At 38.5% G+C, this 27,674-nt stretch overlaps 1 protein-coding gene across 8 annotated transcripts; it reads left to right on the forward strand.

Annotated features, from left to right (window-relative positions):
• The first annotated feature begins 1,890 nt into the window (after positions 1 to 1,890).
• Mospd1 (motile sperm domain containing 1) lies at positions 1,891 to 26,495 on the forward strand. Of its 8 annotated transcripts, none has more exons than XM_013077909.3 (8): positions 1,945 to 2,052; positions 7,003 to 7,084; positions 11,696 to 11,823; positions 15,843 to 16,096; positions 16,209 to 16,284; positions 17,731 to 17,948; positions 23,072 to 23,233; positions 24,896 to 26,495. In XM_013077909.3, exons 4-8 carry the CDS (start codon positions 15,943 to 15,945, stop codon positions 24,925 to 24,927), a joined length of 642 nt encoding a protein of 213 aa, XP_012933363.1. In that variant the 5' UTR covers positions 1,945 to 2,052; positions 7,003 to 7,084; positions 11,696 to 11,823; positions 15,843 to 15,942; the 3' UTR covers positions 24,928 to 26,495. The 8 variants fall into 8 exon arrangements, with proteins under 8 accessions (XP_004860158.1, XP_012933366.1, XP_021096256.1 ...); XM_021240596.2 differs by having other exon boundaries at positions 11,696 to 11,783; XM_021240597.2 differs by lacking the exon at positions 7,003 to 7,084 and having other exon boundaries at positions 1,922 to 2,052.
• Positions 26,496 to 27,674: the final 1,179 nt, after the last annotated feature.

The following is a 27,674-nucleotide window of genomic DNA, read 5'->3' on the forward strand; positions in this document are numbered from 1 at the left end:
AAACAAAACAAAACAAAAACAAAGAAAATTAGAAAGAAACCCAATGTACCTTAATCAATGTAAGAACAACCAATGCAAAGAAAAATGTCTACATTTTTTGGTGGTGGTACTGGCAGACTGGACTCAGAGCTTCATGTGTGCTAGGCAAGCACTCCATTGCTGAACTATATCCCCAGCCCTTTTTAAATTTTTAAATTTTATTTTGAGACAGAGTCTAAGTTGGCAAAGTTGGCCTTGGACTTGTGATCCCCCCACCTCAGCTTCTGGAGTAGCTGAGATTACAAACATGTGCCACCGAGCATGACAAAATGTCCTCTTTTCCAAGAGAACACCTTATAACACAGGTAATATGCAAGGTTTCAGGGGATGTGGAACCCAAAGGCAGCCAAAGCAAACAGGAGTCAGAAGCCTCCCCAAGCTGGAAGGTATGTGTGCATTTGGAATGTCAATTATTTTTATGGCACTATACACTTTTCTACACTGGATTCTCATATGAGCTATCCCAGCTACATTTTCCACAACCCCATATTGTACCACAAACCAGTCCAACCTGCAAGCAAAGTACAAGCTTTGATCCTTTTGCAATGCTCTGCTGCCCAACCAGTTTGTGTTTGCAAAAGTGACACACAGCCAGGTCAAAATAGAGACATCCTAGTGAAGGGAAGGCGTTTGTTGCACAAGGCCTTGCCTAGAATCCTTCCTGGGCTCACTTAGGGGTTCTGATGTAGTGGAAGTGATGGATTTCATTTCATCAAATTGTATTAATGTCTCTTCTGGACCAGGCATTGTGCTGAGTTCTGGGTTATGCATAGTCTAGGCAGGAGAGAAGGGAAGACATATACATGACCAGTGGTTGGCTAAGTCAGGAAGAATTGCACAGCAGAATAAGCAATGTTCTATGGTGATGGAGCAGGAGTTCTGGAAGGTTAGTGAAGCAAATGATATTTCCACTTGGCCTTAAAAGATAGGTGGAGATTCCAAAGACAGGTAAGCACATTATAAAGTAGGGAATCTGAGCACAGGTATCAGAAGCCTGAGCCTAAGAGATACATACTGACAGCCCATTGCCTGGGTGGGGCTAGTAGGGTGAATTCTTTAGGGCTTATACTTGTCCAGAGGGGACTTGTGGCCATTCTGAACATCATTAAATTTTCATTTTGAAAAGTCAATCTTTAATAATATCCCAAGAAGACTATGGAAGTCACCGACAATGTAGCCTCCTTTCGAGAAGTATTTGGGGCAACCGATGCTGGGTGAATTGCCGCAGGTCCCACTTGTCTTCCATGGATGGATGGCTTATTGGACCAGAGAATCAGGTACATCAGAAAAGGATTGCAGGGACCTTATATACTATGATAAAGGGTTATCGTACAGCTGAGACTGAAAGGCTTTAAGCAGAATAATGGGATCATATATACATCTTAGAGCCCTCTGGCTGCTGTCTAGACGATGGCCAGAGGTAAGAGTAGGAGAGAGTCTAAACAGGAAGCTACTGCAGTAGGCCAAGAAAAAAGTCACATGACCTAAATAGAGGCTGTGGAGCTGTGAGCAAAGAGCGCGGTGGAAAAAGAGCAAGGGTCAATAAGACCTGTCTGTCTAGCTGAGGCAGAATCAACTAGCCTTGGTTCCTGATTTGGTGCCTATGGGGTTGGGAAGGACAGGAATACAGGGTGACTGACTGCCTAACAAATACAATGAGATGACTTTCTGTGAGGTCTCCAGTTCCTTCACGGGGTGGAAAGAGAGGAAGGGTAGGTCAGAGAACAGAGAAAGAAAGAAGTTTGGAGCAGTGAGAAAGAAGGAAGAAACCCCGACAGTACAGGCCAGGTGGCAGCAACAAAGCCCCGCCCCCTCCCGCCCCGCCCCGCCCCCGGCCCCACCACCTCTCCCTCTCCCTCTCCCCACCCACACCCGGCCCGCGACTCCTTCTTGGGGCGGGGAGAGGTGGCATTTGAGTCCTCCGGTATCCCAGCAGGCAGTGCAGCCCAGAGACGCTGACAAAGGAGCAGAGGAACATTTGCTGCTGCTTTCCCAGGAGCCAGTGTTGCGGAGGTGAGAGTCCCCCAGCGTCCCATCACCCCACTTCCTCCGACTTCGGCAGAACGTGGAAGTTACGTGGCCGAGAGCCCCCGCGCCGAAAGAATAACCCATCCCCAGACCCGGGGCTAGGCTCTGTGACTGACAGCGGGGCGCCGAGATGCGGGTGGGTGGTGTGTAGGAGGCAAAAGTGGCTACTTTCCCGACTGTCAGTGGCCCCGCCGCCGGGGGCTCGAGGCCGCTTCATCTGGCCGGCTGCGGTGTGGCTCGCTTTGCCCGGGCGGGGGCGGGCGTGGGAGCTCCCGGTGCTGCCCGGCGGAGTTCGGTTGCCCCGGGAATGTGCCTCCGGGGACAACTCTTTGGCGGACCGTGTGAGGAGGGCTGGGGGAGGGAGGTTCACTCCCTGTCCGCGGTGACACTGTCCTCGCCCTTCCTCCAGTCCGGCCGGTCCCCCCAGATCGAGTGGAAGGAAATGGGGGGGTGGGTGCTGGGGCGAGACGTCCCGGAATGGCTTTAGCTCTGCTCGCTTTGCCTGGAGGGAGATGAAGGTGGGATGGTGAGGCAGTAGACGAGAGCGAAAGCATTCTCGGAATAATGGGGATTGCGGGGGCGGGGTGGGGGGGGATGTGGCCTGTATCCTCCCCCTCTCCCTGGACCTCCGCACTGATCCCGATGGTTGCACCAGCTGCTCAGCTGTAAACAGGCTCACATGACCAGTTTCACATGGAGCCGGCCGGTGAGAGGACCAGGACTGGAGAGGCTGGGCCCCAATCAGGTGGGCTGAAGTCTTTGGACAGAACGTTTTCTACTCCCTTCGCAGCTCTTCAGCCCTTAATCAATGTTTTGCGGTTTCCCCTTTGAGGAAAGTAACTGACATCTGTCCTCTCCTACTTAAGTAGCATTTTTGTCCCAGCAGAATCAAAGGGTTCTTCTATCTGGGACAGGGACGAGGGTGGGGGAATATTTAAGTGAAAATGGTTTCAGGTCTTTTGACCTTTAAGGGAAATAAGAGGGCCCAAACCTCAAAAGTTGCGTCCTTCAGATTTTGTGTAAAAAGCAGTTCTGTTCTTTGGGAATGCATTGCCTTGCGTTCTTAATGTGAATTCCAGGCAGAAGGGGAAAGCCTACTTTTTTGCAGGCAAGGCACACATGGGATTTAATACATTCTTGATGATGAAAAGTTTGTTCATACTTCCTCTAAGTAGTGACATTTCTTTGCCTATAAAATGTATTGAGGAAACAGAGGTGAACACTAACTTTTAATTTTTTTTTTAAGGAACACTAACTTTTAGATTACACAAATATTTGGTATAAAGCAGTGGAAAGTTTGGGAAAACAGGAAACCAGGCCAAATGTGTCTTTCAAGTTGTTCACGTCTACATACCAAGTAGAATGTGAGTTTAAACTAGTTTCTGAAACATTCTAGGACTCTCAAAACAACAGGTTTATTCAAATGCTAGAATATTTGTTTTATTTTGGTTTTTGGTTTTTGGTTTTTGGTACCGGGGATCAAACTTGGGACCTTGCGCTTGCTAGGCAGGTGGTGGAACCACTGAGCTAAACCCTCGGCTAATGCTACAATATTTGGAAATTCTTCAAATATGTAAAGGGTAGTTGTGGTAGATTCTCTTTATGTGTAATGTAATTAAAGATAATGGACAGTACTCACTACATACAGTTACCCCTTTATGGGTGAAGATAGAAAGTAGAACAAATAGCATACAAAGGAATGGCATGTGTCTTCCATTTTCTTTACTTATATTTTTTTCTCAGAGGGTTCTTACGTTTAATTCCATTTTCTGAAAACAAAGAAATTAAGAAGCTGCAAGAAATTCTACACCATTCATTATTAGCTCAATAAAGTAATTTGTCACTATTATTTTTGTTTTTTAAAACATTTAAGATGGCAAATAGAGAAATTTAAAATATTTCCTAAAAGTTAGCAAAGAAGCTAATTACCAGTTTTGCTCTGAATCTTGTTTTGTCACCTTGCACCATTCTAGAGAATCTTGCCCTACAATAAATACTTTCAGTGATTTTCCCTGTGCACCGCTTGATTTCCTCCTCTGTAATATGAACGTTTTTGTTTCCAAGGTCCCCAGTAACTCCAAGTTCCCTACAACAGTGTAGATTTTGATCGGGAACTATTTTTGGACAAAATAAATTGGTCAAATAAGCTAAGATATTGGTATCAATTAAAAGAACCTGCAAGTGGGCCAGGGATTTAGCTCAGGGGCACTATGCCTGCCTGGCAAGTGCAAGGTCCTGAGTTCGATCCCCAGTACTGCCCAAAAAAAAAGCAAGTATCCAGAGTTGTGATAAATTGGAATTGCACCCTGAAAATTTCTCATTAGGTAAATTATCCATCTAGGTTGCCCAGTACCTCTCTCACTCTACAAGAAATTGAAGATGGGCTGGCGATTTAGCTCAGTGATTTCGCTGCCTGCTGTGCAAGTGCAAGGACCCAAGTTCGATCCCCGGTACCAAAAAAAAAAAAGAAAAGAAATTGAAGATGGCCTCAGCTAAATCATGGCTTCAAAATTAGAAATAACAATTCCACTTGACTTTCTGGACCTTCAGGATATAGTAACAAAGCCTGTTGTTTTACTCATCCCAACTTCTTCCTAAGTTAAGTGGGCCATGTGATTTTAATAATGTTGTTAGAATAAAAGAAGGAAAGCCCTAGCAGGGTCTCACTTCAGCAGTACCTTGGTTACATCACCAGAAACAATGTCAGGGTTCGAGCTTTTCCAGGTTTGAAATTTAATTTTGTCAGTATATCATGAAGTTATTTGTCAGTCTCAAGGACTGATCCATACCTACCAAACTCATGAAAGATTTATTTTAGTAATGAATCCCAGTTTACTAACAGTGAAAATAGAACTACCAAGCAGACCAGAAGGCTCCTGTACAAGCTAACATACTCTTTGCTCTTAACTATATAGAAATACATAGAAATTGCTCTTGACTTCCCTTTTTCTAGGGTCTATGTGGACTACTTTCAAACCTTGCAGTTGGTAGATTCAATGAGATTACAGCTTTCTTTTATGTAAAAACCATTTGTAAGTATCTATCCTAGTTATCTAGTTACCTGGTTGAACTTTGGTTACCTGTAGAACATCTCTCAAATCTGTTTCCATTCCTACTGCCTTAGTCTAGGCCAGTGGTGGCAAACCTATGGCATGCATGCCACAGCTGGCTGTTTGTTGTCATTGAAAGGCCTAAAAGGTTCGCCATCACTGGGCTAGGCCCTTATCATCTCTTCATACAATATTCATTCAACAGTTCTTTTTTTATTGTGACTACTCTGGAGTCTGCTGTTGTGCTTGATTGATCAATGGCAACCACTCTCCTACTTCAGATCTTCTTGGGTCAGTTCCCTGCTTAAAATTATTCAGAGGTTTCCCATTGCCTGCAGCAGTGGTTCTCAGAGTTAGTCATGCATCACAATCACCTAGAGGGCTTGTTTAAAAACACAGATAGCTGGGCCCTGTGCATCCAGAATTTTTCTCATAGTACTGAGGATTGAACCCAGGGCCTGTGCCCTGAGCTGCATTCTCAGCCCTTTTTTATTTTGAGACGGAGTCTCACTTAATTGCCCCAATTGGTCTTGAATTTGTGATCCTCTGCAGTCACAGCCTGCCAGAGTAGTGGGATTACAGGTGTGCTCCACCATGCCTGGCTTGCTTCTAAATCAGCAGCACTAGGGTGGGGAACCAAGAGTTTTTGTTTCTAACAAGTTCCCACGTGAACCACCCAGATAGCAAGTCCAGCCTTAAACTTCCAAACTGGGCTTACAACATTTTTCACAATCTTGCCTCAACTTACCTTTCCAGTCTTATCTCTTACCACCCTCCCAGTACATACTATTTTTTAACCATATTCAATGCCAAAACTCATTTTAAGTGTTCCTTTCATGCCTCTACACATATGCTTCAGGGAATTCACTCTCCTCCATTCCTATTGTAGACTCTTATAAAGGCAGATTGTCACCTTTATGCTCCCAAATCACTTTGTAGCTACTGGCATTCCCGTCCCCTTTTTTTGGTACCAGGGATCAAACTCAGGACCTTGTGCTTGTGAGGCAGGCATGATGCCACTGAGCTAAATCCCTGGCCCTCTACTGGCATTTTAACAAGTCACTTCATATTCTAATGACAGCTGTACATACGTCTATTTTTCCTGCTTGATAAGAGTTTTGGAAGGCTGAGACAAATGTTTTTATATTTCTTCCATATTCCTCAGTACAGTGCCTGTTGTATAATAAATGCTGAGTAAAAGTTGAATTTGAGATTCTAAAACTTATAGGGGCCAGGCTTGTGCCAGCAGGGATTCTAAAACTTCTGAGACTGCTACATGTAGCAACATATATACTTCTTACAATGAATTAATATAGATGTTTCTTGGAGAATTATATACTTCTTGAAATAACTGGAGACATTAGAATGTTGTGAAATATAGAAGTAACATGTTTTTTCTTGTAACAGGGAAATGTTTTTCTAAAAAGACATTACTGTATTTTTTAATTTGCTATTCAGCATTCACATGTTGAATGTGTAATAGCCTACTGCTGCATACGATTTGTAGCAGTTGGCCCTATTAGTAAGATATGAAATGATATCAAAAACCTAGAAGATACATAAAAACAAAATTGCTTATAATTGAGCGATGAACAATTAAAATGTAAAATGGGCATTATTGTAATATTGTTTGTGAAAGAGCTGACTTTAGGAACATACTAGCCATTACAAATAATAGATGATACCAAAAATTCAAGAAGGACAAAAGCTCAGCTTTTCAGCATTTTTTTTTTTTTTTTTTTTTTTTTTTTGCAATACTGGGGATGGAACTCGGCCCTGTACATGCTATGTGAGTGCTGTACCACAGAGCTCCATCCTCAGGCCAAGAGCTGAGTTTTGTTTTGTTTTGTTTTGTTTTGTTTTGTTTTGTTTTGTTTTGAGACAGGTCTGGCTATGTACGCAGTTCGGGCTGGCACCCAACTCACTGCCATCCTCCTGCCTCAGCCTCCCAAGTGCTACGATCACAGGTCTGTGCCACCTCACCTAGTTTAAGAGCTGAGTTTTTTAAGTGGGAGGGAAAGGTTTTAGTGAGACTAAAGCAACAGAAATTGTTCTTATCTATTTTTTAAATAAATTTTATTTTATCCCACCCCCGCCTGCCATTCTTAACTATTTAGCATTTACTTGGCCTTTAGCAAGGATTGCACACAATATGCAAGACAGAGAGCTGTGCTCAGATAAAAGGGAGCTGGCCTGAAGCTGGAGCTCTGAACCTTAATCAGAGTAAACAGCAGGAGCGAGGGACAGATAGTTAAGTAGCTGGTTCACTGTGGCCAAGCAGATGGGTCACTAATTTCTGGGGAAGGCTATACTTTGAATCATCCTCAACTGGGTTTTTTTTTTTTGAAATTTTGAATCATGCTACTAGTACAAGAATACCCAGGGCCCACTTACTTGATTTGATTCTTCTTGCAGCCTCTTCCCAAAAAAGGGGGCATGGAAAAGAGCAAACGAGAATATGCTTTTAAAGTGTTTTCTGTGCTCATTAGCAGTCTCCATTTTTTGAATCCATGGTGATAAAGTACATTGAAACTTCCTTGTTTACCTGAGAGTCTTTTTGAAAGAGACACAAACAGTTATTAGAAATGTGAAAGTATACACTCAAAAAATAAATACAAGTATACACTCAAAGAAAAAGAGTGTGGGCCCTCAAGAGAGACAGGTTATAGTTTGGAGCTGGGAATATTTGAGGTTTTCGTGGTAGAAATCTGAATTTTGTGAATCTATAGTGAGTTCTGTCTTGGTCTTGGTTTATTGGAAAAGGATGGCCCCCTTTACAAGGGAAAGGCATGAGCCCCATTTTATTGTGGGGGGATGAGCAATCTAAGGTATTTTGCCTGCAAGCATTCTTTGAACTCTCTATCTGGTTCTCTAGCTTGTGATCAGGGTTCTGCCCTTCACCTTATCAACTAAGCTCATTTGGGCCTGGGATTTAGCTCAGTGGTGCCGCTGCCTGCTGCCTGCCTCGCAAATGCAAGGCCCTGAGTTCAATCTCCCCCGTACCAAAAAACAAAAACAAAACAAAAAAATCAACTAAGCTAATTTATGGATTCAAGTATCTTTAGAGATTTGTGGTGTGAAAGATCTAGAAGAAAAGAAACAAAACAAACCTAAGGAATATTGATATGGATAATCTTGGGTAACTTTGACTGTTTCCTGGAGTTGCAGTCTTCTTAAAGTACAGTTTGTTTGTTTTGTTTTCCGGTGACAGGGATTGAACTCAGGACCTTGCGCTTGCCAGGCAGGCGCAGTGACGCTGAGCTACATCCCTGGCCCCAAAAGTACAATTTTTTAGTTATTTTTCTTATCTCTTTTCTCTTATCTTTATTTCTTCTATCCTACCTCTGGACTTTGATCTCTTACTCTGTTTTTGATTTGGGTTTTGTTTTTTTGTGACAGAGTCTGGCTATGTATTTCAGAATGGCCTTAAAAAATTCACTGTGTAGCCCAGGTTGACCTGAAACTCCTGCCAATACTCCTGCCTCACCCTCCTGAGTGCTGGGATTATGATCGAGCCCCACCATGCCTGGATAATCCCTTATTCTTTTGGAGGGGGGTACTGGGGATCGAACTTAGAACCTTGTGCTTGCTAGGCAGACATGGCTCCACTGAGCTACATCCCCAGCCCTCATCCCCTGTTCTTAAGGGGTAAGAAGAGCCCAGGTTCTATCTTCTAACTGCTTCAGGCTAAGAAGAGGCATTAATGAAACCTAGCCAGGGATCAGAATCTTACCCTGACTGATCTAAAAGGCAAAGGAAGATGTGTTTTGTTGTTGGATAAACCGTCTTCTTTCAGTAATTGAAGTTTTGGTCCCGCACTTCTTTTTCCTCCTGCCACTGGCTCTCCAAGAGAAATGTCAAATGTCACAAGACAGGGTCAGAAGAGTTTCCCAAAGTAGAGATAAGGAACCTAAACCCACCCTACCCGTAAAATAAGTTTGTAGGTTCGCTGACTCCCATCATGGAAATAAGAATTTTCAGGACTGATAAGCCGAATAAAGGGATTCGAAGGGATTGGTAGGCAGCAATTTAGACGTACACACTCAAGGAAATAGAGTGGAGGCCCTCAAGAGAAAGAAACGCTGAGAGCCTTGTCTTTCCCTTCCTTTGCTCAATGCAAGTTGAGGAAAACAAGAAAACTAATCATTTGGGGTGCTATTCTTTCTGGGCGAATGACAGAAAGTCTATGTGAGAATGTCAGTGTTTATGCTGCTTCTTGTAGGAGAGTTGTTTGCAAACTGGTCACCAGGTGGTGTGCACACATAAGTTTTTCTTTTGTATTTTCATTCTGGATTGCTTCTCTGTGCCCGTAGTACAGAAACAAGGACAAGGTGGTTTCCTGTATCACCACCTCCCAGCTGCACCATCTGCCTGGCATGTTGGAGCCTTGGGTAAACACTGCTGGCCCAGTTTGACTCTGAGGAGCCGGGGGAGATGAGAGGAAAACAGAAGAGGAGAGGAGAGACAGCTGGGAATGCTGATTCTTTCTGCTCTACCCCACCCAGCCTATGGCTCCCAGCCATCAGAGATTTACTGCCCGTCTAATTAGGATCCTTTGCTTGTCTTTGATGGACAGAGTGCATCCAGCTGTGGGTTGCGCAGATTCCCCCATGGAGGAGACAGTTATTAGTAGATACCTGTTAGGATAACTGATAAGCCCAGCATCTGTTAAGAACCAGCAGTGAACTTGGGTCTACAAAGGAGGAAAAAAACAAACAAAAACCAATATGGCATTATGCCTGAGATCTGAACGAAGAATCAAAATTAAATCATGTAGAACAACTGTCAAAATATGAATCCATACAATAAGTACGTTAAAAATACAACACTGATGGGCCGGGGATATTTAGCTCAGTGGTGCCGGAGCCTTCCTTGCAAGCGCAAGGTCCTGAGTTCGATCCCCCATACCAAAACAAAAAAAAAATACAACCCTGAGATCCATGTAGATCTGAATAGTGAGATATGCTACAAGGAGGGCAAATTTATACTAGCCCTTGAAGAGTGCATAAAATTTTACTGTCCAGAAAGGAAGAATGGGGCAAGCCTTGGTTATTAATGCCCTAATTAACAGTTACTGACAGCCAGAGCTAATGTTTCATAATCAGGAAAAGCAAGTGTGCAACTCAGTAAATGAAACTGAAATTGTCTCTTGACTTTTTTTTTTTTTTTGGTGGTGGTGGCGGTGGTACTGGGGATTGAACCCAGGGCCTTCACACTGAGCTAAATCCCCATTAAGTTCATTATTTTTTTTTAATTTTTTAAACAGGGTCTCACTAAGTTGCTAAATTGCCCAAGCTGAGCTCAAACTTGTAATCCTCCTGCCTCAGCCTCCCATAGTGCTGGGATTATAGACATGTATAACCACACCCAGCTACTTTTTTTCTTTATAAAATGAAAAGGGAAACACAAATCACGATAATGCAGTCTTGGTTGTGATTTGAATTTTGAGTCATGTTTTAAGAACTCGTCTTTCTGAAAAGGAGGGAATTTTTCTAGAGATGAGGGTATGGCGGAAGTCAGCATCAGTGTGACTCTAGAGACCAGAATTCTTCCCCCACTTCCCTGTGCAATGCTGGGTAGGTGTCTTAACCATCTTGTGCCTACTTTCCTTATCTGCCAAATGAGAAAGATTGGAACCAGACCTTTTTTGATTTGGCATGCATTTGACTTTTAGAAAGTAACTTCATACCAAAAGAAAAAAAAAAAAAGAAAGTAACCTCATAAACCAATTTGTGGTAAGGTTTTATCAGCTTAGTGTATAATCTCTCCCCAGGACTTACACTTTATCATTCTATACTATGGACTGCAGCAAAGAGAAAGTGTTAAGTCTCCTAAAAAGCCATCAATTAAAGGCAGATGCTATGCTTCATTATGTTTGCTGGCAAAGTTGCTAATCCTGCCCTGGTGACCTGGTGCTAATTCTTCCCTAATACCCACTAGTTGGAATTTAGGATGCAACCTGTATCTCAGCCAAGATAAGTGATAAATGGGAAGGGAGAATGAAAAGAAACAGTCAATTCCTCAAAAATGATTAATGTCACCACTTTTTGGTGGTGACAAGGAGATGGCCTATTGGACTCATAGGGAAATGTACACATATTCAGCTCACAAAGAATAAGCTTCAAAATAAAAATAAGAATTTCTTCTAAGCCCTTATTCCAAGCTAATAACATTTGTACTATGACCTTTGCCAACTAATTTCTCCTTAAGTTAAAACCAAGTCTTTAGCACTTGTCTTTGTGGTTATTTTTGACCTCCTAGGCAGACTCACAAACCATCTCATGCACTTACTTATTTTTATTAGCACATGTTTGTGAGACATAATGATTACATTCTTTGTGGGTAGCTGGTACATTCTTTTATACCATAACATTTATATTGGAGTTATAGTTGTTTCTAGGTTGCAAACAAATCTTTGCTTTTCCCATTGTAATGAGTTTCTGTTGTGTCAAATTATTTAAAATAGTTGAGATCCTATTTAACACATAGTTTGAGATTTTAAATGTTATTAGAAGATCATAAATTTAAAAATGCAATTAACAGAATTTTTTACACATTGTTTCTAAATTCTCTCTTAGCTTTCAAAACAAACACATTTTTCACACTAGACCAAAGTAGTTGTGAAAGAGTATCTCCAGCCACTCAGTTTCTATCTTAGAGGCAAACGTGAGTATCCTTCCAAAGATTTTTCCACATACCCAAGAAAGTAAGTATACATGTTCTTTGATTTCCCTTTCCCATACAAATGGTAGCGTGTGCTTCATGCTGCAGTGTTCCTTGCTCCTTGCAATTAACCCTACATCTTTTGAGGGGAGAGTGGTGCTGGGGATTGAACGCATGGCCTAACCCCTTGGTTTTCCACCAGCCCCAGCCGCGACTTTATCCCACATCTTGAATATCAGTCCATGTCCGGCTGCACAAAGATCTTCCTCTTTCTGACAGATATCTGGTATACCAACAAATGTATGCTTTAATGAGTCCCCTATTAATGGACAGTTGGGTAGCTTCCAATCTGCTTTGAATGGTGAGCTTGTATTGAGTATAAGCTCTGTTCTCTGTGCTTCTCATACATCATTTTATTTAATCTTCAGTGCTGCAAAGAAAACCTTTCACATACAAAACTTCGCAGAGATGTGTATCTCCCATTCCTTTCTGTACCTGAATATATATATATATATATATATATATATATGATATCCATATATATATGGATATCATAATATGGCTTTAGTTTGCATTTCTCTTTGAGTCAAGTTAAACATTCTTTTTTTAGCAAAACATTTATTGGTACATTTTAGATATACAGAATGATAACTCTCATCATAGGGAATTTGCACCTGTACATGATATATCCTGCCTCTTCTTTTTTTCCCATTCTCTTCTCCCCCTCAACGCCCTCCCCTCTCTACACATAAAAGCTTTGTTTCCATTTTTTCTTTCTATTTTCACTTTTTTTCTTCCTTCTTTTCCCCCTCCACCTGCCTCGTTCCCCTTCCCATTTGAACATTTTCTTCCCATTTCCCAATAACTATTATGCATTTTATTTTATTTTATTTTATTGGTCTTTTTTTTCTTTTTTCTTTTTTGGTACCAGGAATTGAACTCAGGGCCTGGCACTTGCCAGGCAGGCACTGCGCCACTGAGCTACATTTTATACATTTTAGTCCTTATTTCCACTTTTGGTTTCTCACACCAGAGAAACAATGTGGTATTTATACATGTGTGTCTAAAAAAAAAAAAGACTAAAATAAAAAGGAAATTTTAAGCTGGGGATTTAGCTCCGTGGTTTCGCCGCCTGCCTCGAAAGCACAAGGACCAGAGTTCGATCCCTGGTACCAAAAAAACAAAAACAACAACAACAAAAAACTAAAATAAACATGTGTGTCCAATTTATCTCAAGAGTATGGTCTCAGGAGCATCCATTTAACTAGAAATGTGTCAAGCTCATCCTTCTTTATGGCAGAGTAGTACTCCATTGTATAAAAAAAACACATCTTCTTTGTCATTGGTTGAGCGGCATTTGGGCTTAAACATCCTTTTGTAAGCCAGAACAACTTGTAAGTCTTTTTCTTATAAAATAATTTGTTTGTTTTTCTACTGTCTTGTCTTAATCATTTGTAAGTCCCCTGGTAGGGAAATTAGACATTGCCTATGATATGAATTGCAAATGTTCTTTAAATTTTGCTTATAAAATTTTTGACATGCAGAATTTGAAAAGTTATATAATTAAATTTATCAACATTTTTGGTTTCTAGTTGCATGCCGTTGTTAGGCTGAGATTAAAAAAACGAAATTATCCTTTTTTTTTCTAGTACTTATATGTGTGTTTGTCATTTTTTATATTTAAAGTTTTAATCTGTTTAAAATTTATCTTGGTATAAAAAGTGAAGGATAAATTCAACTTTGTGCTTTAGATGGCTACCGGGTTTAATCAGTACTAATTAACCTATCTCTCACAAAAAGGTGCCACCTTTTATGATAAGTTACATTCTGATATCAACAGAATTTTAGAATGAGGCAGTGCATATCATTTACTAATGTCAAGTTTGGATCTTCTCTACTTAATAGCCAAGCTTTCTGAGAAAGTAATTATTGAGCTGCTTATTTTCTACTGAAAAGAACTATATACCAAACTTGTGAAAGTACATTATCTGAACAGAAATGTATATAGCTTTAACCAAAAGAAAGAAATTCAGAGCAAATAAAAATGCAAAGTTGGAATTATTTAATCAGATGCTTTTAAGAATCATCTCAGTTTTGTTTTATAGAAACAGATAGGCAGTTGTGTAGTGGAAAGAATACTGGACTAGGAGACAAGTGGCCTGCCCATTTTGTTTTTGTTTTGACTTTTTATCTCAGTGCGGTCTCTTCATAATTAAATAATAATGATAAACACTTAGAACATTGCTTGGCCTACAGTAAATGCTATCTGTTTATTAATCATTCAGTCCATGTAATTAATAGTTTGTAATTTGTTATAAATCATAAAATGTTAAAGATTATTACTAAGAAAATGTCATCAACAGACCCTATCTCAGTCAAAACAAAACCAAGAAGGAAATTCAATATTGTATTAACCACATACATGCTATAAATAAAGTAAATGGCTACAGAAGTAAGGAATGAGTCCCTGGGAGAGCCTGTGGCTTCAGTCCCTTTGCATATCTAGCTCCCTTGGTGTGAATGCCCACCTCCCAGCACTGAAATGTGTATGCTTCTTTTCTTTAAGGACTCTATCACATATCACCTTGTGGCCTCTCTTCCAGGTAGAATTATTCCTTTAGTCGTTGGACTCCTAATACTTTATATACCTTGCTATGCACTATGATGGAGGTAGCTTCAGTAGTTTTGTCGCATCAACTAGACTTGAACCTTTTGAGAGCAGGACCTGTGCATTACTTCATCTTTATATCTCTGCTCAGCTACTGATGTATTTCCTGGCATATAATAGATGTTCAGTTGAAAGAAAAAATAAAAATTTGGCCACACGGTTATACAGTATCCTGTTTGATAAAAAAAAAAGCGTTAATAAGAATCAGCGTATTAGCCCTGATAGTAGTAAAACCAAATTTATTCATTGGTTATATTTTTCTCTGAATGTATGAGAACCTGAATCCAAGGTATTAAATGGTTTATAACCTATTTTAAATGTGTGATCTAATGGGTGAAAATCAGTTTCTGCAATTGTATGTTTGACCTGTCACTTTTTTTGTGTTGCGATAGGAATTGAATCTTGCGTTTTATTTTTAAGAGTCACACTTAAGGTGTTTGCTAAATAAGAATATTGATTCAAATGAGATTAGAAAATAAACACAGAAGCACCACACTTGACATTCAGACATTTTCTACTTACAACTATTTGGGATATATTCAAGAACCCAAGAAGAATCCAAAAATACTTCTGAAGTTGGAAGAAAAGAGCTCTCATAAAGCCTGTGTACTTGATATGGGGGGGTGCTACATATGCCAAAACCTACTTACTGACTGCTTAGCAAGCATGGCTCTTCAGCTTCAAGACATTTTAGCTTGTCTTGAGTAAAGATTTAAAGAATTCCCACCCGCTGCTACCAGAAGGCACTAAATAAAGCATTGTTGACATGAGTACAAAAGTTAGTCTCATGTTTTTCTCCCATAAATCATGGAAACTCACTTTGTTTTTCAGTTTTAGTCTTTAAGAATTCTGATGGACTCATATAAAGTGAGTTTTGACAATACTTAGGTTTTTCTACTTTTTAAAAAATCTGAATCTTAAAAAATGATGTCCCTGTGATCTCATTGTTTTGTTTTGTTTTGTTTGAGACAAGGCCTCACTATGTAGTTCAGGCTGGCCTTGAACTCACTGTGTAGCACAGGCTGGCCTCAAACTCACAGCAATCCTCCTGCCTCAGCCTTCCAAGTGCTGGGATTACAAGGGTGTGCCCACCACATGTGGCTGATCTCACCTTTTTAAAAGGAGATGATTAATTTGAAAAAGTCTTTATTCCTTTACTCAAGTACTTATGCAATTTATCGTAGGTTGAAGCTAGAGCATGAAAGGAGTCTGTAAATTTCTTTGCATAATTTGGAATAAGGTATATAAGTAAGCCACGTGGAAAGGTCAAAAGGCATGTTTTGGCGATTTGAAGAACTATTTTCATGGATGTTAAACATGCTTTTTGTGGGAAAACTATAGAGTAATGAAAATCAATATCATTCAGTTTCTTTTCTTTCTCTTTCTATTTCTAGATTGCCAAAATGCTTTGGAGTTTTTAACTGAATCTAGGAAAAGTCCACAGTAGATTTGAAACTGTAAAATAGAAGCTGCAGCAAGGGCGATTCAGTGCCAATGCATCAACAAAAAAGACAACCAGAGTTAGTGGAAGGAAATCTTCCTGTTTTTGTGTTTCCGACGGAGCTCATATTTTATGCAGATGATCAGTCAACACATAAGCAAGTGTTGACTCTGTACAATCCCTATGAGTTTGCCTTAAAGTTCAAAGGTGAGTCTCCTAGGTCAATCTTACACATTCTTAACTAGTCCCTACTAATTTTTTACTTGTAGAAACTAGTTGTTTTAAAACCACTAATGGCCATTGTGACTTTTTCTTTCAGTTTTGTGTACTACTCCAAATAAGTATGTTGTCGTTGATGCTGCAGGTGCAGTAAAGCCTCAGTGTTGTGTGGATATGTAAGTCAAAATCACTTCCTGGTAACACATTTTCAGTGTGTTAATATTTATGTTTTTAACTTGAAAAAGACCTTTTCATGAAGCTATTCCCACATAGGCATTGATAATCTTTTGATTTTTTTTTTTGCTGAAAATTATCAAACTTTAAGAAGTTTCTAAGAGATTCTAAAGAAATCAACCAACTTATAATAATATTTCATTATGTTGGAGCTAATGTATGTGTCAGTAGTTCCTTGAATACTTCCTCAGTGTGGTTTTCGTTGAAGCAGAGGTGTTGATGAAGGCCAAGTTCTGACTTGTTCTTTCAATTTCTCCAGCTATAATAGGGATTTTAGTTTTCTTTGGAATATCCTGCTATTACTGTGACATTTGGGAAACTAATAATACTATGGTATAAAAACAATGATGATATAAGTCCATTCGAAATTATTCAGCTAATAAGCCTGGAAGTTACTCTATATAAATAGGAAACAAGTGTGTAACTACTCATCTGTAAAAAGTTGTCTGAGCGCTTCCAGATAATTTCATCTTAGAGTGTCAGATAAATGATTGTTTGTACAACCTGTTCATATTTAATTTTCACTTTAGAGCTAGTGGTGACCATATGGATCCATTGACCAGCCCTTAATTTAAGCCACCAAGTAAACTGTATTTGTTAAAATCTTCTGTGAAAACACAACTCTTTTTTCTTAAATATATTGGCATCATCTTAAAGCCATAAGTTGATGTATATTTGCGAATGTGTTTTTACACATTTCTGTGGATTTTCATTCAGTACACAGTAAGCAAGGACTATTCCCAAAAAGTAGCCTTGGCACATAAATGTGTTATCCTTGACTTAATTGTTTTGTGTTCCCTAGGAAGAATAAAGTACAATAAAAAGAACTGCAGAAAACATTAAAATTACAGTGCTTTATACTCTTTTTTCTCTGTAGAAAAGTACAAAGGTGTATTATTAGCCCTCTGGAGCATTGGTCATAGTGGACTAGCTATTTATGCAGTTATTTATTTTTACCCAGGTATAAATTAGTTCTAAGTCTTGGGTGAGTTTTATGACTTGAATAATAAATTAGTAGCAATGGAAATTTAGGTATGCTTTTTTTTAGGTATGCTTATAGGGGATGCTATTTCATAAATTCCTATTTAAGAAATATTCCTTTCCACAGCTATCCAAGAAAAAAATCATTTAAAGAAAATTTACTTATTCTTTTACTTAAGACTTTTCTATATTTTAGAGTATGTGCTTTCATCAGATATTTCAGAATTACTCATTTCTTTAGGGTTATACTATTAATTTTTTGTTTTGCATCATTAGTAAATTTCTGGTTTTGAGTATTTGGTTATGGTCAGTTAATATTATTTTACTGTGTTAAAATCTCCTATTGCATTCTGTTTGACAGATCCCCAGAAACCTAAAGAGTATTTGTTATTTTTTGCCATTTTCAGTGTGATTCGTCATAGAGATGTTCGATCCTGTCACTATGGTGTAATAGACAAATTCCGTCTCCAAGTTTCCGAACAAAGCCAGAGAAAGGCTTTAGGAAGGAAAGAGGTTGTTGCTACTCTTCTCCCATCTGCAAAAGAACAACAAAAGGAAGAAGAGGAAAAAAGAATAAAGGAACACTTAACTGAAAGTTTACTTTTTGAGCAGTCATTTCAACCAGGTAGTGTTGGGTTATTTTTAAGCCCTTTGGGGTTTACACATTTCTAAATTTAAAATAATCAAAGAGCTAAGAAAAAGTACTAGAAAGTGGATCTACTACTTTAAATCTAGTTAACCACTTCAAAATTGAACCTAGAGACTAGGCTACCTGAAAAAGAACAAGAGGCCTAGAACTGGAAGAGAAGCTAGCCATCACTAGACTGGGCAATAAAGAGAGGGCAAACGTTGTACCCTAATTTTTATTTATATATACATATACATATATATTAAGTGTAAAAGCCTTTTTTATTTATTTTTTATATTTCTCGTGCTACATGATAAATATGAGTATGTATATGTTTCATATATATACAAAATATATGAAATTGGAGACTGCGGGCACCATATTTTATGATGCTGGCACAATTTGGCAATTATATACTTTTGTTTCTATGACTTTCTTATATCCTTTCTCATTTAATTAGTTCAAAAGAGGAGAGAGATTGTGTTTGGCAATAGGCCAAGTTTAGTGCACTGTTCATATTATTTTGAAAAAAAATCTCATTAAAGTTGAAGTTAATTAAACTAAGTAGATTATAATATCCCCTGTGGGCTATTAATTGAATCCCTCTCTACTTCTCATTTCCTTCTAGCTTAGATATTCAAAGTGTTATGATATATTCTTTCAACATTGACAGTATCCTCATATTCAACTCTTGGGACATTGTTCCCCCTCCCTCCTAACTTCTCATTATCTCTCTCTAAACCTATTATAAGAGGAGGGAGATAAAATTTTCCATAGAAAAACAGAGAAACTTTTTTGATGGTGTTATATGAATGTGATAACAGCTGTCCTTAAAATCGTAGCATATTACATATGAGGGATTTTTTTAAACATCCACTTGTTATTACATTATTAATTCATAGATCCTTATCAGTTTATTCATCTTCACCTGTTTCCTTACTGTAGCCACGTGTGTGTGTCTTATCAGCACATGCAGAGAGGGTCCAGATTTCCTGGTGGTACCAGGACTAGGGATGAGATAGTAGCTAATAGATTATTTTCTTCTCAGCAACTATTATTAATTGGTAGGACCATCTTTTCATCTTTTGAGGAAAGAGAACATTTGCCAGATGTCTTTTTGACAGATCAATATTGTGAAATTGACTTTCTTAGGAAATGCAGGATTCTCCCTTCAAAATCCCTCCTCTAGGAAAGAAAGGACATTTAATGATTATTTTTGATGTTATATTCATAATTTAAAGTAAAGTGGTTATTGGAGCTAACTTTGGACTTAAAAGACTAGTTTAATAGCCAAGAATAAGGTTAAGGCTTAGGGGTGTGTCTATTTGTATATAAGGAGAAATTATTGCTATTTTTTAGTTTCTTAGAATTCAAGTGAAAATCACCCTAAAAGACTGAATAATTATAAGATATTGTTTCACTCTTATTTTATCTTTATGATAAACATTGGCATCTAAAGTATATGAGAGAATTTTAATTGTAATGTTGGAGCAGGTAGATGAATTAGCATGGAGGATATTGGCACAACACATAGTGGTCTCTGGGGGAAAAAAACGTCTAAGCTATTGATGTCAGGAAGCTCACTGAAGGCAGACACCTTATTTCTCTTGTTCACCATTATGTCCTTCGTACTAGCATAGTGCTCAGCACAGAGTGGTTACACAGTAAATGCATGAATCGGCTGACTTGAGCCCTTTAAGTGTGATGATGACTTAGTCTATGTGGGCAAAGTGATATATTTTAACTTCTCTTGTCTATTAATTTATGTGTGGTTCCTAGAATATAGAATGTTCAGCTTTTCTTATTAACTTTCTCTGAACTAAAAATGTCAAAATAAATTAAGTTTGTTTTGTGGAAGTTTTTTCTGGGAGGATTTTAAATGTCACTATTTTTTCACGTTGTTAGCTTAGAAAACACTTCAACAAAAGCATATTATTAGAAGTGCCGCCAGTGCAGCAGTGTTAAAAGACTCACTGTTAGCTGGAAAAGGACTGTAGGTTGCATCAGGGAAAATTTCGATTTTAAAATATATTGAAAGTCAGTAAAATGAGAAGTTTTTAAGCTTATTGTATAAAAGACATTCAACAGTAATAAATTCAAAAGAGAAAGCACCTATAATCCCATGCACTTAACAAATCTGCTTATGTAAGTGCTCCATGTTACTTTCTTGACCTCGCCTGTGTGCATAAATACAATTTTGTATCTTCTCGGTTTTTTATTTAGCAGAAATTTAAGTGTTAAAAAGTTAGAGAAGCCCACAAAACCTTTCATAAAATACTAGAGCCCAGGTTATTAAAAAGACAATTTAAAAGATATAACTGAATTTTGCTGGGTCTGTCTTAATTGCATTATTAATGAACTGCTATGTCTTTGCTGCTTGAGTCTGTGCCTTCCGGCTCAAGAAAATTATGCTTTTTATTGTTGTTGATAGTAATAAAACTTTAAAATAACCTAAGAGCCCACCAATTGGGAATTGATTAAATTATAAATGTTCATAAGATGGAATGCAAGGCAGACATTTACAAGGATCTGATAGAATGATACCTGTTTATATATTGACATAGAAAAATCTTCAAATATATTTCACATTTAAGGGATGGGAAAGTCAGGCATGGTGGTACACACCTATAATCCAGCACTCAGGAAGGCGAGGCAGGATTGCTGGAGTTTGAGGACAGTCTGTATAACACAGTAAGTTTGAGGCCAGCTTGTACCACATAGTAAGATGCTGTCTGATAAACAAAATTAAGGGGATTACAAAAGTTATATAACAGTATTTATAATATGATTTCATTTATGTTTAAAAAATTATATCTTTATATGGGTATTCATAAAATCTGAAAGGATATAACCTAGCTGAGAAGATGGAATTATGGAAAAAACTGTGTTTTATTTTGTTGGTGTTTTGAGACAGGGTCTCACTATGTAGTTCAGGCTGGCCTTGATCCTCCTGCCTCAGCCTTCCAAATGCTGGCATTACCGCCATGCACTACCATGCCTGTCCTAGTTTTTGTTTTTGTTTTTGTTTTTTGAGATACAATCTTGCTTTGTAGTTCAGGCTGGCCTTGAATTGACCATGGAGTCCAAGCTGGCCTCAAATTTGCAGCAATCCTCCTGCCTCAGCCCCCTGAGTACAAGTATTACAGGCATGTTCCACAACTCCCAGCTTTGTTTTATATAGCTTTATAACATTTTTACAGTGTTCACATAGAATCAGGAAAATGGCTATTTCTCTTTTGTTTTTATCTTTTTGGGGGGTACCACAGATTGAACTCAGGACCTTGCGCTTGTGAGGCAGGCTCTGGAACCACTGAGCTAAATCCCCGGCCCTCCCTTTTGAAAAATTTCAAGCGTTTATGCAAATACTTTGGGAATCTCTGTAAATACTCATTTTTCTTTGGAATTATCTTTATTGTAGGTTTTCAATGAGCAACATAATTTCCATAAATGAATATGTCCTTAAAACCCATCCTTGTAACAAATATACATCTAAAATTACTTTCTTTGTTAACTAAGACTTGATTCTTTTTTAGGTATTTGTGCTATTGTTTTATGCCCACACAATAATCACTATAAAATTTGAATTTGTTTTCTACCTCCCTGGCTTTGGTGAGGTTCAATTAAACTTTACAACAGCTAAAGTATAAATAATTTAGAAAAGCTCCACTTACGAATAGAATGAACAGTGTTATTGCATTAATGAAACACCAAGATTGTGTTGCTGTTGGCTATCACTTTTTAATGAAAGGAAGATTAATGGGAAAAAACCATATAACAGAAAATGCTGTTGGGTTTCTTAAAACGATGGGTATGTATATTGTACATACAGAGTCAGAACACTAGAATAGCCAGCTTGATGACAAATCATTTACATTTTTATTTTGTTGTAAGGATATTCAACATGAGATTGACCCTCTTAACTTTTAAGTGTATAATGTTAGCTGTAGGACAAGGTTGTAGAAAAGATCTCTAGATCTTCTTCATCTTGCATAATTGCAACTTACACCCATTGATTAGTAGCTCAACGTTATTCTCTCCCAGGCCCTGGCAACCACCATTCTACTCTCTGCTCTACAGGTTTTGACTATTTAGATACTTAATTTAAGTGGGATCGTGCACAATTTGTTCTTCTGTGCTGGCCTTACTTTCACTTAGCATAAATTTGCCAGGTGTTGTTTCTCCTGCTTTCTTCTTTACTATAAATGAGGTAGAGCAGCAGGGGCAAGAACTTTCATAGGCAGGTTTATAATATTAATATTTTCAGAATTGGAAGCAGGATGCTGCAGTTATTAGAATCAAATTTACCTGGCGACCTCCCTAAGATATTCACAGAAGGTAATGCCGCTCTAATATAGTGGGCTCAAATGAAGTCCAGCTGCATCCTTGACCTAGGATGTGGTTATGTCCCCATGATCCCATTATCAGTCAAATCCATAGAATATTCCTAAACTACTAAGCCTCGTGGCTTAATCACACAGACACTGTAGCTTGTTGCTTGTCCCTTGTGATTGCATGGCTGACTGAGACTGCAGCTCACCGTGGCTGCTCAGTATTGCAAGATCATACCACATATCACTAGCCCAGAAAAGACCAGAATTCAAACTTTAGGGAATGGCTTCTGCTGAGTGTGTAACCCATTTGTACTGTCATAAAGTCAAGCCATATTAAGTCTCTTGCGACACTATTGAGGAAGAAAATAGCGAAAAACATTTCCTTTTACCACATTCTTTTAGGGTTCTGTTTGTATGTTTTACATTAAGCATACTAGTACAGAAATTGTGCAGATTATTTATAAATATACATGTACTGACAGTACACGCTTGAACACTACTGATGAGGGTGGGAAGTGGTAGCGAGGAGTGGTGGGCTACTGTTCTTTTCAGTAGGAACTCACAAGGTCACAATGCCATTTCTGGATACGTCTTGTAATGGCTCAAAAACACTTACGTTATAGGCGTCCAGATAAGTGCACCAGATAGGTCTCTATGGAATGGGAATGATGGGGAAGGCGTCAGAGAAGTTGGCCATAACGGAATACTGGTGAGTGGTAGCCAGTATATGTGAGGGAACTTTTGAGTTGTTTTTAGAAGCAAGCTCAGAAGTCTTTGTCTTTTTTACAGAAAGCAAAACTGTCTCCTCAGGACCTAGTTTACTAATGGTCTTCCTGGGAGTGGTGTGCATTGCAGCCCTGATGCTGCCTACGCTGGGGGACATGGAATCACTGGTGCCTCTCTACCTCCACTTAAGTGTGAATCAAAAATTAGTGGCTGCTTATATCTTAGGTAAGGGTTTTAAAGATGCATTTGGGATGTATGTGTAGGGTTTATTTGTGGGAGGTGAGGTTTTTGTAAAATAGATGAAGGATTGCTTCAAAAGCATGTTGAGGTCAGGTGCATTTGAAGATTTAATTTTTGTCTCATATTATTTCTTCTCACCTTACTTACCTAGTAGCTAAGACTATATTTACTGAATTATTTTCCTTTTGCTGACTTGCAGTGGTGTAAGCCATGAATAAAATGTATGTATTTCATGGTACAGCGCTTGTGCTTACAGGATCGGCTCTGGGAAACACTTAAACCAGGTGCTGAATGATGCAACCATATTTAATATCGTGAACATTTCGCTTGAAACCGGATCCTTATTTGTTGTTCAGTCAGTCTTTCAGTCATCTGACTTCAAATCTTATATTAATAATTTCAATCGAGCAAACATATATTAAGTACTTTTCATGTGTCAAGAATTGTGGTTGTGGTGATAAAGGACTATTTCTTCATATTCTCTTCTCTGCTCGACTTAGATGCCAGCTCTTTTGAGTATTCGCTCTCAGTATTTTTGGTGTGCTGTCTTTTTTATGTTTTATTTCAAAATTATCTTCTAAATTGTCTCCCTTGCTTCTGTGTGTGCTCTGCCTCTCCCTATTCCTTCCCCTCATTCTGTCCATCTTTCATATTGCTGTCAGGTGGGTTTCCGTTCTGTTTTAATTTCACAGCCATTCCCTACTCCAAAACCTTCAGTACTTCCTTCCCCATGGTCCACAGGCTGAAGTTATAACTCCGTAGGCTGGCATGTAACAGTCTCCACAGTCTGAGACCTCGCCAAGCCAATCTTGTCAAGCTGCTTCCCTATATAAACCCTTGAATAGAGCCTGTTGGATTATTGATTGATTTCAGAAAAGCTCATCTAGAATCATGGTCCTCCTCCTGGGCTCCTCTCTCCCCTGAAATGCCTGAGCACCCCGTTGTTCTGTATCTTTTCTGTCTGTCTTTTAAGGCTCGTCTCGGCTTTTACCTTTGGAAACAGCTTTGCTGACTGCCACAGTCCTATGTCATCATCTTTCACCTGTGTCCTTTTTATGTGTTTGTTTCCACTGCAAGGGCTGGAACCCAGGGCCTCATACATGGTAGGCAAGCAGTCTACCACAGAGCACCACCCCTAGCCCTGGACATTTTGATCACACACTCTCCTCACCACTCATTTACAACTGGCATGTTCTTATTTTATTAAGTGCTTATGTTTTCATATGTGAGATCTCTCAAGGAAAGCACAGATGCTTCTCTCTCTTTGTAGCACTAGGGCCTTGTTACAAATAGGCTCTTGATGCTTCTGTTGATAAAGTCTTTTGGCTTTGCCAACACTTTAAAATGGCATGTCTGCTATTATTATAGCTGATGTGACTGGATAAAGTGGGAGGTATGTTTGATGGTGAAATTAGCTATGGGAAGACATTAATGATTTAATTAAATCTGTCCAGTAACTGCCCATTGCTATAAATTGGATTTCTTCTGTATAATATCAACTAAATTCAAATTGACTTTGTGCTCTTACAAGAATGTCTGCCTATGTACTATATTTTATTTGTTCATTGAGGTTCAAACAATTGCTTCTTAAACAGAAGATTTTGTAAACTTCATGTCTTTAATTATTCTCCAATATTTTTCTTTTAGGTCTTATCACAATGGCTATACTTAGAACATGAGTGAGGATTTCAACTGACTTCTGAAGTAAATTTATCTTAAATATGAATGTGGACTGCCTTTCACTATTTCACTCCATTATCATGCTACACATTATTGAATGATTTCAAATCATTGTAAATGTATAATATATATTTTAAATTACTCTATAATTTTATTTGAAGGACTCTAGCACATTATGTTACAGTCAGCAAGGATGCTTCTGAGTGACACTTAGGAAATTATTTGATGAAATTCTTTTTATATCTATACCTATGGTACAAAAAGATTTTAATTAAAGCATTTGTTATTTTCTCATCTTTTTAAAATTCACTTTAATTGATAAGGGTCATGGGTCCTTCAAAGGTAAAGGCCTCAAAGAGCAAACTTTCCAGCCTGAAAATCAAATTACGTTTATTTCCTAGCTGTGAACATCAACATAACTATCTGAATTATACTTTGCCCTCTATTGCCATAAAGAGTTGCTATGATGTTTCTAAAATAACAGTTTTGCAGTTAATATGTAGAGGGTTAAAAAGGGATAAGGTACTAAGGGATTGTGCTTATCCTAGGGTCTCACAGAAAATAGGACATATTTAATTCATTTTGTGAACTACAGAATGGGTTTTGGTCCAGACACCAAGCATAGGAAATAGGTTGACCTCTCTATTTGGTCTAAGAGTTCTAAAGGAAGGCTAGCATTTGTTTAGTTAGTTAGGAGGGAATAGCTGGAGTAGGGAGGCAGCAAAAAATTGCAAAAACATGGCTTTACCTCTGATTAATGCTGTATGTTAATGGGAGGATCACTTTATCTTTTCTCCCAAGCCCCTTCCCTGCCCGACTATAAGTTACTTGTTCCAGTTGGGATTATCAGATACCAGGTAGTTTGTGTGAGGATGATTTTTTCTTTCAAACTCTAAGCCAAGTATAGGAAACCCTTGATAACCTGTGTCTACTTTGTATCTGTCACTGAGACACTTTTAAGTTTTTATTTATTAAAACAACTTTACCAAAATATCCCCTAAGCACAACTATATTTACATGTCGTAGAGCCTCTTCTGATCTCTAACGTATATATATATGCAGTTTTAACTGTTATTGTCATAGCAACTGATCATTTGTTTTAGAATTTTTATCTGAAAGCACAATGCATTGAGTCTCTTGAAAGTCATCTTTCAGATCTTTTTACAGAATGAATTTATGCACTGCTACTGTAGCATTCTCAAGGAATATATGTAAATACAAATGTATGCCTGAAGTGGGTTTCTTGCAGGAAACAGTACTCTGCTTCTAAAAGTACTCTGCTTCTCTGCTTCTTTTGTGTCTAGTCTTTCATAGAAAATCATTGTTTAACCATTTGGGGAGCGTAAATCATTTAAGGATCATGTCTACGTTGTGTAATGACGGAAAGAGCACATCAATGTAATCTACTTTGAACTTTGTAAAAAAGAAAAGCTTATATTTGGAAAGCTCTCTTTTTTCTCTGTTTCTCAAGTCCTGTGTTGTGCATGTGCAAGTGCACACATGTATGTGTGATAGCTCATTGTAAAAAACAAATTACTTTAACAAATAAAAGAAAATGGAGACCTGAGTTTCACATTGATGTAAGCATTTTATTTGGGTTACTTCTGAGGAACTCAGAGTTTTAGCTCTCATATTAATGTCTCATATTTCTGTGAATTAAATAAGGAAAAAGAGAACAGTGAAATATATGAGCTGGAAATATATCTGAAACACTGTTGAGGGACATTTTTGAGACTGAGGTATGTGCCATTAGTTCCCATCTCCCATGAAGAAAATCTTTTACTGCCATGGTTCAAGGGGATGGACATAGCTAGTGAGGAAAGAGCTAAAGTAGCCAGGGAACCATAGGTATTACAAAGTTCAAGGAAGAGGCGGTGAAATAGTTGTCGTTATGAAAACAAATATGATTCATCCTGAAAGCAGCTAGCAAACAGGAAGCGCACAGCAAGAGACACAGCAATGGTTGTAATTATCTGTCACTGCAGGTGTTTCTGCCACCTCCAAATCATTAGGCCAGCACAATTCTGCCACCCGAGTTCACTTCAAAAGGGGTTGTACAAAGTCAACATGTGAAGTTTCTGGTTTCTAGAAAGGATTCTGGAGGCGTGTGTCTCTTAGATATTTTCATTCACTGAGTGATTAAGTGGAAAGACCGTAGCAGCTGCTAAGGAGATACCTGTAGAGTTTCTGCATGAACACAGAAATAGGTGCTAAAGTTTCCAAACTTTGCTATTAGGAAAGAGACTGAACATTTCAAGTGGCACCTAATGCCCTGACATTTAGAGAGTGCATGCCTAAAAGGGAAAATTTAGATGTAAAGGAAGTTGGCAAAATGAGGACCCTGTGGCTACATTAGACTATTCAAAATGGAGGAACCCAGCAGAGCCTAGCTGCATTATTCCACCAACAGAATGTCAAGTTAGTGATTATTGCATTAGGAAAATATTTGCTACACCTATAATCTAGAAGTGACAAACAACACACCAGAGCAGAACATTAGTCTCCAGGATTAAATACCAAGCAGAATAACAAAGAGTTGACCCAGCTACAGGCATTAGGATGAGGGCTTGCTTAGTTACCACATCAAAGACTTTAAGTAAGCCATAAGCAGAGAAAGGAATAAATTAGGACACTCCTTTGGAGATGCTTTCTAGGACCAACAGAAGAAAAATGTGAATGGACTAAATCCAATTTGGCTGTTTTCCTTATTTTGTTCATTTAGTATTGCTCTGATTTGCTCATCACA

Source organism: Heterocephalus glaber, unplaced genomic scaffold (genome assembly GCF_053883595.1).
Source record: "Heterocephalus glaber isolate CG9 unplaced genomic scaffold, H.glaber_assembly_v1.0 deba00001729, whole genome shotgun sequence".
NCBI classification, from domain to species: domain Eukaryota; kingdom Metazoa; phylum Chordata; class Mammalia; order Rodentia; family Bathyergidae; genus Heterocephalus; species Heterocephalus glaber.

What these genes read in the sequence shown, in the direction of transcription:
- Mospd1 (XM_004860101.2), top strand. Translation starts at nt 15,943, where the DNA reads ATGCATCAACAAAAAAGACAACCAGAGTTAGTGGAAGGAAATCTTCCT. An exon ending in GTTTGCCTTAAAGTTCAAAG is followed by an intron (nt 16,097 to 16,208) that starts GTGAGTCTCCTA and finishes TTTTTCTTTCAG; the next exon opens with TTTTGTGTACTACTCCAAAT. An exon ending in CCTCAGTGTTGTGTGGATAT is followed by an intron (nt 16,285 to 17,730) that starts GTAAGTCAAAAT and finishes TGCCATTTTCAG; the next exon opens with TGTGATTCGTCATAGAGATG.